The following is a 12,223-nucleotide window of genomic DNA, read 5'->3' on the forward strand; positions in this document are numbered from 1 at the left end:
TCCGGGATGGGGTGCCCTCTAGCGAAGCTCACGGGCACTCCAGCTAGAGATCATGACAATATTTGTATAATTTAACCATTTAATCAATATCTTAGCATGCGTTAATTTTGTGTCGCTATATGTTTGCCTCACTAAGGTTAAATTATGTCTTTGTTTGGCCTGCGCTCTGGAAGTGATCTGTTAATTCTGCAGAACTTTCATTAAAACTGAAACTAAACTATATAAAAACTAAATAAAAATGTGTTCACAAAATAAAAACTAAACTAAAACTAACAAAAATATGAATGAAACTAATAAAAACGAAACTGAATTTTATAGCAAATTTGAAAACGATATTAAAATAAAACGAATTTAAAAATTCAAAACTATAATAACCTTGGCCAACAGTGCCCCCTACAGATTAAAACTCCTTGCCAAATGGGCGTTAGGACCTGGGGGAGGCTGCCGCTGCTGCCACTGCACTTTCTATTACTGTTGACTCTTATCACACACCAAACGTGTCATTCTGTACATGCATTCTCAGATTAAATGCAGTGATCCAAAACAGTCAATCTAATCATCAGTTCAATAATTCAGACAAAACTTTGCTTCAAGAATGAGCCACACTGCTGATGTGATCTAATCACTAGCACACCCTGAGCACATGTGAGTTAACGTATTCCTCTTATCGGCAAGACATATTAGCATTATTTTTTATATTGGGCCGATGCCGATATTTACATTTAAAGCCATTATCGGCCGATTCCGATATCAGTCCGATAATATCGTGCATCCCTAGATGTTATTGTTTTTGTTAATGAAAATAAATTTACATCCGCATCCCAGCTCAAGTTACTACTTCTGTCAACTCAACCACTGTCAAATGTTAAACTCCAAGAGACAAAACATGAAATATTATCAGTTAGTATTATTAATAAGTATTACTTATTTCAGTGCTACCAAATAAAGTGCTAGAGGTATGTATAGCTTGGCACAAGTGCCGCTGCACTCAAATGTTAGTCTGGAGCCCTGTATACGCATGTATAGAGATGTAACCGTATGAAAATTTATTATCACGATTAAAGTGACCTAAATTATAATGGTTATCAGTGTTATCACGGTATTGTTAAAATGTGCTGGATATGTTAAAAAAGTACAGTACATAACGATGTCCGGATTTTAAATGATAACATGACTGACAACAGTTTATCTAATAGCATGTACGAAATGTTCAGTTAAAGTTTTGAAAAGTTTCATAAAATGGTAAACTTCACATTTCAGCCTTTAAATAAAGAAAAGGGTTAAGTCAAAATGATAATTGATTAATAAATGATCATATGTATTTTATCTGCTACGTAAATAATTCTAGATACCTTATCCGAAATCCACTCTCTGACAGCAGGTGGTGCTGTTGGAACAGCAGAATTAGAGCCGTTTCCCGTAACCTCCGTGGACAAAGCAGCATTGCGATAAGAACACTTCTTTTATTAGGTATTACATGGAGTGAAGATGAAAACAAAATGCCATCAAATCTTTTCTGAAGACAGTCAGAACCTTCAGAGTTGCATTCATATAATTAATTCATTTGTATATTCATTTGTATAATTCCCTTAGCACATTTAAAACCTCCCTGCTCTTCCACCATGTTTTCACACAAAACGAAACTACTCTGCATACTGTGCGCACAAGACACTGTTACTTAAAACTTTACTTTATGCTGGACAGTATTTATTTATCCTCAGTTGTTCAAATCACGGTAATTGAATACGGTTTTAATAATTAAAATATGAAACGTATTACTAACTAGGGTTGTGACAGTGAGGAAATTTTCCCACCGGTTAATCGGCGTGTGTCAACACCGGTAATACTGGTATCACCGTTGGGGGGGGGTGGGGGGGTTTGTGGGCTTGTAAAAGTGCCGTGCGCATTTTACTTTCACTTTCAAATTAGCAGCAACTGAATTGCTGCAATTCGGCGTTAAGCAATTGTTCGTTTGAGTTTTCCCTTTTTTCCTCGGATTTCTTGGCTTTCAAATAGCTTGAAAAAGCGCCGTGCGTGTTTTACTTTCACTTTCAAATTAGCGGCAATTCAGCATTGATTCAATTCAAGCAGCAATCACGTCAAACTCATAGAACTTTTATTAACAAAATGAATAAAAATACACCATATATGCCTAATAAAATAACAAAAAAATCAGCAAACTGTGAAATAAAACTGTAAACAAAAACCAAATAAATAAGAAATGAATGTTTAAAAAAACGTCCAGTCAATAGGCTTTTCAAAATCTAAAATATTGCCAAACAGGCGCCTTTGCATTTCCTTTCTAAACAATCTTCTGCCATCGTCTAGTCTTTCTCACCTCACTCTTGTCAGTCAGCTCGACTCACTCTCCTCACGTGATAAATAAAATCTGACTCCTGCTCCGTGGTGCACTGTCGTTCGCACACGGTTCGGCACGCTGCATTGAGCGTTTAGTTTTTAAAAGTGTCTGTCCTCTAACTGAACTAGGCTAAATGATTTTTGTTACTATAAAAAAATCAAAACGACGGTGGGGGGTGGTGGGTAGGCAAATGATAACCGAACACCGGTATAACCGAAAACACCGTCTATCGCAGCAAGCCTAATACTAACCATGGGGAATTTTATCATGATTTATCGTCAAACTGGTAATCGTTCCATCCCTACGTGTGTATATCCTGTGTTTCAGGATCATTACGTATAGAGCCGAGCTTGGGCCTCTTTGTGACTGCTAATGTGTTTTCTTCAAACCATTTGTTGTCCATAGTAAAGAGTGTCATTTGAGGATAAGGTCAGCACTCCATCCTGCTTTTTCTCGCTCGTTTTCCTTACTCATACATACTTCATACATGCACACAATCAAGTCCGCTTTTGTTTGCAGTCACACATTATTTATCCAGCATGAAACTGTCGCTTGCTTGCTGTAATCATATTTTAAGAGTGTCCTCAGCGTACAGCCTGACCTCTTTCTCTAGAAGCTTGTTATTTACAAAAGACAAACTCAGGTCTCAAAAGACACTCGGCGCAGCTCGGGGAGGGTGAGAATGCCGTAACTTGAGACATTTTTTGTGCGTGGCTCGGTAAAAATTGGACCAGACTGAGCTTGAATAGTTTGAACCAGGAAAGGTCGTACAGGGTGACGATCTTTGTGTCTGTTGTACGACATATCCGGCCTGGCACCCTTCGTCTTATTTTGTTGTGGGAAACAATAATTGGAAACTTGCTTTGTCTTTTCAGGGCGTACTCCCTTGTCGACTCCAGCCAGGTGTCAACCTTCCTCATCTCCATCCTCCTCATCGTTTATGGCAGCTTCAGGTGAGCTCTCATCTCTTTCGCCGCAGATCTGGAACCAGTGCGGTCACAAAATCTTGTAATTGTTGATCACGTGCATGCTTTACAGACGTTATCATGTGGTATTGTTATTGTTTTGAGCATTGGTGAATTGAAAGTCATATTGTCGCTAAATATTTTGAGTTATCTAGCTGGCTGGTGTATAAGCCTTGTTAAGAATGGCTTGTAATTGTAAACTAATCAGTAATGTTTAGTTTCCAAATTTATGTAGTTTCCAAGTTTATAAATTTATAGCAGTCATGGAGTGATGTTAGTTGTATAATTTACATATTATTAATGAAAATGAAAATAAAACTTACTTATAATGAAAAATATAAATATATTTAAATGGACATATCTATTCTCTTCTCTGTAAGAAAGTATAAGCAAGGATGCATTCAGTTGATCAAATGTGACAGTAAAGACATTTATAATGGTACAAAAGATTTCATTTTCCAAAAAATGCTTCAACATAAGTAATAATAATAATAATAAGTGTTTCTTGATCAGCAGAATGATTTCTGAAGGATCATGTGACACTGAAGTTGGAATAATGTTTTTTTTTTTATATATTAGAATGCAAAGTTATTTTAAATATTCAATGTCATATTACAATATTCACTGTATTTTGGTCAGCATAAGATACATCTTTCAAAAACATTAAAAAATCTTTCTAATAAATTTACTTTTTCTTGAAGAAAAAATTTAACATTTTTCATTTAGTTTTTATTCTGGTGCTTAAAGTGAGATAAAAATGAAAATTTTAATATTGTTTTATGTGATGTATCTAATGAAAATGTTGGCATGATGGTTAAAAAAAAGGTACTGGTCAGCAGAAAAACATCTTTACTCTTGAGCTCTGGGCCTTTACACACATATGTATTGAATGAAACAGTGGGCATTGTAGTTTTTCTAGATGATATATTTAATTTGATGTGACTGAAAATTAATCTTTGAAGTAGAGAAGTGTAATTTGCAGTGTGTCATATATTTTATGAATTTTCTAGTTGATTGTTTAGCTAATGAAGCATTTGTCTTTCCAATTTTGAAGTGGACAAAACTGATATTCATGGGCTTTGAAAGATAGATGCGGCTAAAACATTACAACATATTAAAAAAACTGTACTTTTGTCCTTCACAATGTTTCATTCGCTTCAAATTAAATATGCTGTCTGTGACTGTTGTCAAAACCAATGATACCGAGCATAAAACTCATGTAACTCTGCTGTTGGTTCACTCCAAGGGCAGAGAAATTGAGCTTTGTGGGTAAACCGTGTCTGTCTGCACAGGTCATTAAACATGGACTGCGAGAACCAGGAGAAGGACAAGGATGGAAACCCCACCAACACTGGCTCCTTCAACAATGCCAACTCTAACAACAGTGAGTCCTCAACTAAGCAATTAAAAACAGCTATAATTACTTCTGCTTCATTTATCACACTAGAAACGGAAGGTGAAGTGCATTATGGAATGCTGACAGTGTGTTAGTATGCTCTTCTGAAGAGAACCTGAATCATCTCATGCCTTTGCACAGGTATTCAGACCATAGACTCCACACAGGCGCTGTTCTTGCCCATCGGAGCCTCCGTGTCTCTGCTCGTCATGTTTTTTTTCTTCGACTCCGTTCAGGTGGTGTTCACCATATGCACTGCAGGTACGTGCCGCATGCAAACACACCAGTGACCTTCCACCGCTCCTTTCTCACACACTGACCTAGTTCATACGCTGTCACAGTCACTGCGCTGTGATACGCGTGAGTAATATTTACGTAATTCTTTGTGTTTGTTTTATCCTGTCTTCACAGTTCTAGCTACCATCGCGTTTGCATTCCTCTTGCTGCCAATGTGCCAGTATCTGACCAAACCCTGCTCCCCACAGAACAAGTATGAAATGTTTACTAACTCATCAGAGCGGTTTGCAGGTTAACTGCAGTTACCTCAGTTCATATGTCAACAAACCGTGTCTCATTGGAATTCAAATTATTCAGATATAAATCTTATTTGACATTCACTCAGGAAAAGTTAATTGTCTCCCTCAGTAGCATGTGTATATGATTTCTAATAATAAATAGCTGATGCCAACTACTTATTAATAATAGTAATAAAAAATAATCATTTAAAATAATTGTAAAAATTTTACATAATAAATAATTAAATGTGTGTATAAATATAAAATACTATTTTTTATATATATATATATATATATATACAGGTGCATCTCAATAAATTGTTTATATTTTATTTGTTTTTGTCTTTTTGATAAAACATTAAGAAATCTTTATTTAATTCTTTTCTTTTTTCTTTTTCTCATTATGTGGATGCATTTTCCCATCCCAACTAACTTATGACAATGTACTTTATTTTGTTAAAATAATAATAATAAAATTAATTTCTTAAAATAATAATAAAATACTGCACAATTACAGATATGAATATTGTGATACTGTTCCAGTAACAAATGTCAAAAGGAAGGACAATTCTGGACACAATCAATGTCACAAATTTGTTTTTTAGTTTGAATAGTGAAATCTGAATATTTGTTTTGTTTCTGAATCATAAATTTACATCCAAATTTTAGATCCTAAACTTTTTATTTTCAGGTGTAAATGGGAAAAAAAAAATCTTAATGTGGTTTCAGACGTAATTATGGACCCCAGTGTATATAAAAATTTATTTATTTAGCTTTATGGCTCAACCCAGTTTATTAACACTTAAAAGATATTTGTTGGCTGATAGAATGCTCAAAATCCTACAAAATTGGCTTTTAAAATAATCTTTCTGACACAGACAATGAACCTGTTTGTTCAAAGGGATTTGCCTTGTGGCTTCACTCAATCTCACGATGTAATCTAGAATCTGTTCTATTTGCTTTGGGTGAAACAATCCTCTTGTGTATTAATGGACAACAGTGTTAGAGATCAGACGCTGGGGTGTGAAAAAGAGAGCCTGATGTCTCAGCCGAGTGACGTGTGTTTGCTAGTGTGTTCAGCATGTGAGCGAGCATGTCTCTTGTCTCCAGGATCTCGTTCGGTTGCTGTGGCCGCTTCACGTTGGCGGAGCTGCTGTCGTTTTCCCTCTCTGTCATGCTGGTTCTCATCTGGGTGCTGACGGGCCACTGGCTGCTCATGGACGGTGCGTCAGCATGCTGTTACTCTGTGTTTGTGTGTAGGAAGAGGATGTAAACACGTCCTCTGGTTTAACTCATACTGCCTTTTCTGTATGGAGTGTTGTGGTGGTATTTTTTTGTCAATCATATGGTTTTGTCTCCCGCAGCTCTTGCCATGGGTCTCTGTGTGGCCATGATCGCATTTGTGCGGCTGCCTAGTCTCAAGGTGTCGTGCCTGCTGCTGTCAGGCCTCCTCATCTATGATGTGTTCTGGGTAAGCAATTAATGCAGCAAGTCATACTGGTTCCTAGGGATGGGTGGTAAGTCCTTGTATCACGTCATGCGTGATTTAATGTCACAGTAACCATTTATACACTACCAGTTATTTAGACAATTTTGTATGCCTTAAAGGGGCATGAAACCCCCTGTTTCAGCACTGGTTAGTTCTCTCCACAGTTTTAAAAAAACGCTAAAAAAGTGGGCGTAGTGCGCTGCGAGCGGAGGGGGAAGAGGGGAGACAGACAACACGAACATGCTGTTGTCAATAATTAAGCGAAGCGGCTTCTCATTGGATAAGAACACGCAGTCTCATGAATAATTTAATAGACACCGACGCGTCATCGATGTACTATAGTCCATTGCCGCGTCAAAAAATGTGACGTCAACACCATGTATATTTTAAACCCGGAAGATGAAAATAGCGCAAAAAAGCTTAAAATTAACCTGTTTTCTCCAACAGTAAAAATTATCGGATGCTAACATTGTCTTCTATGATGTGCAACACAAACACCTCTGCTAAAGTCTCAGAAAAAGTAGTCTGGGGTTTGATGACCCTTTAAAAACCCGTTGATCTAAAGGCTTTTGCTTAAAGTTGTCACGACAGATCTGTCTATATTCTAAATGCATGTTATTGATCTTACCGTGCATTTCTGTTTTTTTCTTCTTCTTTTTTTGAGCTCAAGTTTTGAGCTCGTAATTTCTATGTAAATTTCATAACTCAATCTACCGGGAAAATGCCAGGCTTCTCTCTGATGACGTATATCATTTAGTTCGCATAAACCCTGCCTCTTCTTATAATTGAATGCAAGCTTATTTTTTTCTTATTCAATGACCTTTTTCACTCTGATGTATGTCACAATACAGAAGAAAAGATCCGTCACTACTTCAGTTTCATGGTGACTTTAAATGCTTGAAATTAGTTTTGTAAACATATAATTTGGGCTTACATATTCTCTTTTTTTCCTGGAATTTCAGTGAAAAAAAAAAAAATTTGTAATGGCTGATTTTTAAATTAAATTACTATTATTATTATTATTAAAATATTTTTTGTTTATTTCTGGGTGAGCCGGTAATATCTCACAGGTTACACAAGCTTTTTATTTTTTATTTTTATTTTATTTTTTAACTAATTGGATTCAAACCAAACAATATAATTATTCATAAACAAGCCTGGCATGGGTAACTTGAGTTAAATATGAAAGACTCAAAATTAGGGATGTAACGATTAACCGCGAGCCGGTTGAAAATCGATTTAAATATGTGACTATTCAAATCGGTTGAGATGCTAAACAAATCGCGGTTCAATTAGGGGAAGGCGTTTATATGAATATATGTCTGAGGGGAACTACTTGCATCTTTCGATGGTATTTTTTCTTTTTCTCTTGCCTCTGTATAATACATATTAAAGTTCATAAGTGCAGGCTGTGCAGAGCTGCTTTGTTTACAGCGGAAACCAAGGAAACGCTTTAAGCGCCACCTGCTGGCAGAGAGTGAATCTGCGTCTCATTCAGCTCGTCTGCTGTTTCATGCTGATATTTTTTATGCATAGTTTCACAAAACTGAAGCCAAACCATTCTGTTTTTGCTTCAAATTTCGAAATTATACAATCTAATTTAGATTAAAAACTGCACAGGACAATAGAAGCAATCAAAACCAACAAAAAGAACAAGAATTTACAAGTGCTATTTTAGTATATTATTATAGTGTTATATTTCAGTTTCACAAAGAAACGTACAGTATTTTGTCCAAGTAATAATAAAAGGACACATTTAATTTATAATTTGCCTTAAATCTCATTTTGTTAAAAAAAAATCGTGAATCGAAACGAATCGTGAAATCAAAATCGTGAATCAAATCGAATCGTGAAATCAAAATTGAGAATCGAATTGAATTGTGGGTTGAGTGAATCGTTACATCCCTACTCAAAATGCTAAAACTAATATTATGAAATGGATAGTCCTGACTCTAAATTTGTTGTGAAATATACACACATCTTCATAGGGCTGCACAATTTGGGGGTGAAAAATCTGATTATAAATTTTCATTTTCATTTTTTTCTCTTATACAAACCTTTAAAACCCTTCCAAATTTTGTAATTATATATTAAGATGGCTTTAAAATTATAATAATAATTAGTAGTAGTAGTATTAAAATATTAATTGTTATTATTTCATTGTTAAAGATTGTTAAATTTTTTTAAAAATGGCTAAATAAAAAAAAGAAAGTATTGCTCTTTGCAATATTTTACTGTAAAAAAAATGTTTTTTTTTTATTATTATAATTTTGCATTGCAAGTTTAACATTTCAATACTAATATGTATGGCGGTCTTAATTTCTTCATTTTCTTCAAGCCATATTGCGATTTATTTCGGTTTGATTTAGAATAATCGTGCAGCCCTAAATAATCATGGTCTAAATTGTTTTCAAAGGGGTGCTTTCTAGGAATTAAAAGCTTTGCTTAGTAATAAGTTCCTTCTCGACTTGTTTGGAAAACATCCTGCTTTTTATTTTCGCATTCTTTCATGTTTTTGTCACTCTCACAAATGCAAATAAATAAAGCAATCATGCCCAATTTAGATTAACGTGAATCTAATGTCACCATCATATACTGCTATACCGCTCCACCCAGCTGGTGCCATAAAACACCAGCGTAAATGCAGCTCATTAAATTGTTTCAGAAGTATTCAAGGAATCTTGTAAAGGTTGTTTCCTTATTCTCTTGTGAGCACTCGTTTAACAGATGCTTTATTATGTAGACAAATGCACCTGGAGCAATCTAGAGTTAAGTGCCATTTGAATGCAAACCTGTAACCCTTCAGTTGCCAGTCCAGATTTTAACCATATGATCAGATCAAATAATTTGTAGATGAAACGTGTTCCCCATCCCACCCCAGTGCTGACTGTGGAGACCTTTTCGTCAGCGTCTCAAATCACTCCAAACACGCTTACACAAGCCTGACATCACTCTCTCTCAGTGTCTTAAAACAGCAGGGCAAGCTGATCTGTCCCTCTGACTCATCTCCCTCCCTCTCCTGTAGGTCTTCTTCTCCGCCTACATCTTCAACAGCAACGTGATGGTGAAGGTGGCGACGCAGCCTGCCGACAACCCCCTCGACGTGCTCTCACGCAAGCTGCATCTGGGCCCCGGCGTGGGTCGGGACGTCCCCCGCCTCTCCCTGCCCGGAAAGCTGGTGTTCCCAAGCTCCACCGGCAGCCACTTCTCCATGCTGGGCATCGGCGATATCGTCATGCCGGGCCTGCTGCTGTGCTTCGTACTCCGATACGACAACTATAAGAAACAGGCCAACGGAGAAGTGCCCGGTTCTGTCAACATGTCCGGCCGCATGCAGCGGGTTTCCTACTTCCACTGCACCCTCATTGGTTACTTTGTTGGTGCGTATTGCAAACCGGATCATCCGAACACACTCTCGTTAAGATGGTGGATTGGATTGTGAAGAGTTACAGCAGAATTTAATTTTTATCTGTATCTATCATTCAGTCTTGTCTGTCGGTCTATCTATCTTTCTGTCATTCAGTTGGTCTGTTTGTCATTTCATCTGTCTACCTGTCTGTCATTTTCTCTGTCGTTCCGTCTATTGCAGTGTTTCCCAACTTTTTTTTTTTTTAGCCACGGCACAGTTTTGAAAAGTACAAAATCCCACGGCACACCACTAAGCACTGAAATATAAAAAAATTGCATAAACATGCATTGCTTTAAATGGCATATTAAAACTGGATATTACACTGAACAAAATTATAAACGCAACATTTTTGTTTTTGCCCCCATTTTTCATGAGCTGAACTCAAAGATCTAAACAGATTTGTGAACAATATTTGAGAGAAACAGGCCTTTTGTGTACATAGAAAAAGTCTTAGGGGGCAAAAACAAAAGTGTTGCGTTTATAATTTTGTTCAGTGTATATTTTAAGTAGTACTCACATTTAATGTGAAATTTGAGCTTAAGTCCGGTATGAACACAAGGCCATGGGTAGCGTTATGTTGTTGGTGATGACAAAACAACAAATTTACATAGGCCTATCGTCGCTGTCGGGCGGAAACATTGTATGTCCAAAACCACTACCACTTTCAGGAAATGTAAAAACAAAACAATTTTATTTTTTAAATAATTAAACCGCGTCGTCAGAGTTGATATTGTGGCTTTATATATGATCAGACACTTACGAGGTTTTTGACCAGCGAATGATGTTGTTTTGTCCATCATTAGAACGGCCGTGTCTGAGGCAGTGAGTGCATCGCATTACGTTTTCATGAACTTACAGGTTATAAAGTTTATTGTAGCTATATTGGCGCTCAGTTTTTTGTTGTTGAATACATTTGGCCAAAATATCATGACATGAAAGATGAAGTGCAATGCACAGGACATATAAACAATAACGATAATTAAACAATATTTTGCTGAGCATGTTATTGTGCTGTACTAAACTGGCAAGTTTAGGACTGCCGTGAACAGCTGACTCCCAGAGCTTTTAATATTCTTCATATTCTGTGCAGTGGTTAGTTTGCAGGAGTAACAGAAATTAACTTTTCCAGTAAGATTGAATTGATTTTTACCTTTTTGGGCATTTTTAACTTTATAAGGCCAATTTTTTTTTCTAACCTAATTAAAGGTGCAGTAGGAGATCTTGGAAAATGCTAACTTTAGCCTGATACCACTGAAAGCGAACGTCCCACCCTCCCTGCAATCGCCGTCCAAGGCCACGCCCCCTGAACCCATTTACGCTCCCAGACCAGAACACCAGAGACAACATTACAATAGGCTACATCAGCGGTTCCCAATTCCAATCCTTGCGCCCTCCTGCTCTGCACATTTCATATGTATCTCTTAGTGCCCTGGGAAGTGTACATCACTGGATATTCCGCCATGATTCCAGTTCGAAGCGAGTGTATATGTTCCTACTTTTAAGGCTTAATACTGTAAAATTTAAGACCTTTTAAGACCAAAAAAACTGCAAGAAAACAGACAATGCTTCAGCAAAGGTGTTTAACAAAGTTTAATAAACATTGAAAAATGTTTCACTGACTATATATATAATTAAAAATATTTAACATTTAAAATATTTAAATTACTTCAACTATGCAACAACTCAGGTTTTACAAACAATGTAAAATTTAACATTTCATCTCACTTAATGTAGTATACACTTTAATCCAGTGTGCCATAGCGTAGAGCTCGTCTCCGGCGACGTGACAAAGAAAGCTGATCCTGATTGGTCCTCGTGTGTACATTCGAAGTGCTGATTGGCTCACGCAGATAGAACCTTATAAAACTCAAGTTCGAGTTCGGTTTTGTAGATAGAACCTTTTTGTTTTCTAAATAAAAGTCCCAAAATGTACACAACTTAAGAAAGAAACATCACATAATGTAAATAAGTTGTCACAGAATATGAATATGTGAATAACTCCGTTTTGACAATGTCAGATAGAACCTTATAATTCCAAGGTGACGATATGTTGACAGGCAGGTAGGAAAGCCAATTAAAATGCTCGGACC

At 36.5% G+C, this 12,223-nt stretch overlaps 1 protein-coding gene across 1 annotated transcript in view; it reads left to right on the top strand.

Moving 5' to 3' along the window:
- sppl3 (signal peptide peptidase 3) overlaps window positions 1–12,223 on the top strand; it is a 39,365-nt gene that overhangs the window by 25,011 nt on the left and 2,131 nt on the right. The window contains exons 2-8 of the mRNA XM_016518874.1: window positions 3,235–3,312; window positions 4,617–4,708; window positions 4,862–4,981; window positions 5,132–5,210; window positions 6,346–6,458; window positions 6,600–6,706; window positions 9,750–10,104. Of these exons, the coding sequence (XP_016374360.1) occupies window positions 3,235–3,312; window positions 4,617–4,708; window positions 4,862–4,981; window positions 5,132–5,210; window positions 6,346–6,458; window positions 6,600–6,706; window positions 9,750–10,104 (944 nt within the window). The remainder of the gene's footprint in view (window positions 1–3,234; window positions 3,313–4,616; window positions 4,709–4,861; window positions 4,982–5,131; window positions 5,211–6,345; window positions 6,459–6,599; window positions 6,707–9,749; window positions 10,105–12,223) is intronic.

Source organism: Sinocyclocheilus rhinocerous, unplaced genomic scaffold, assembly GCF_001515625.1.
Source record: "Sinocyclocheilus rhinocerous isolate Xijiao unplaced genomic scaffold, SAMN03320098_v1.1 scaffold688, whole genome shotgun sequence".
In the NCBI taxonomy this organism is placed as follows: domain Eukaryota; kingdom Metazoa; phylum Chordata; class Actinopteri; order Cypriniformes; family Cyprinidae; genus Sinocyclocheilus; species Sinocyclocheilus rhinocerous.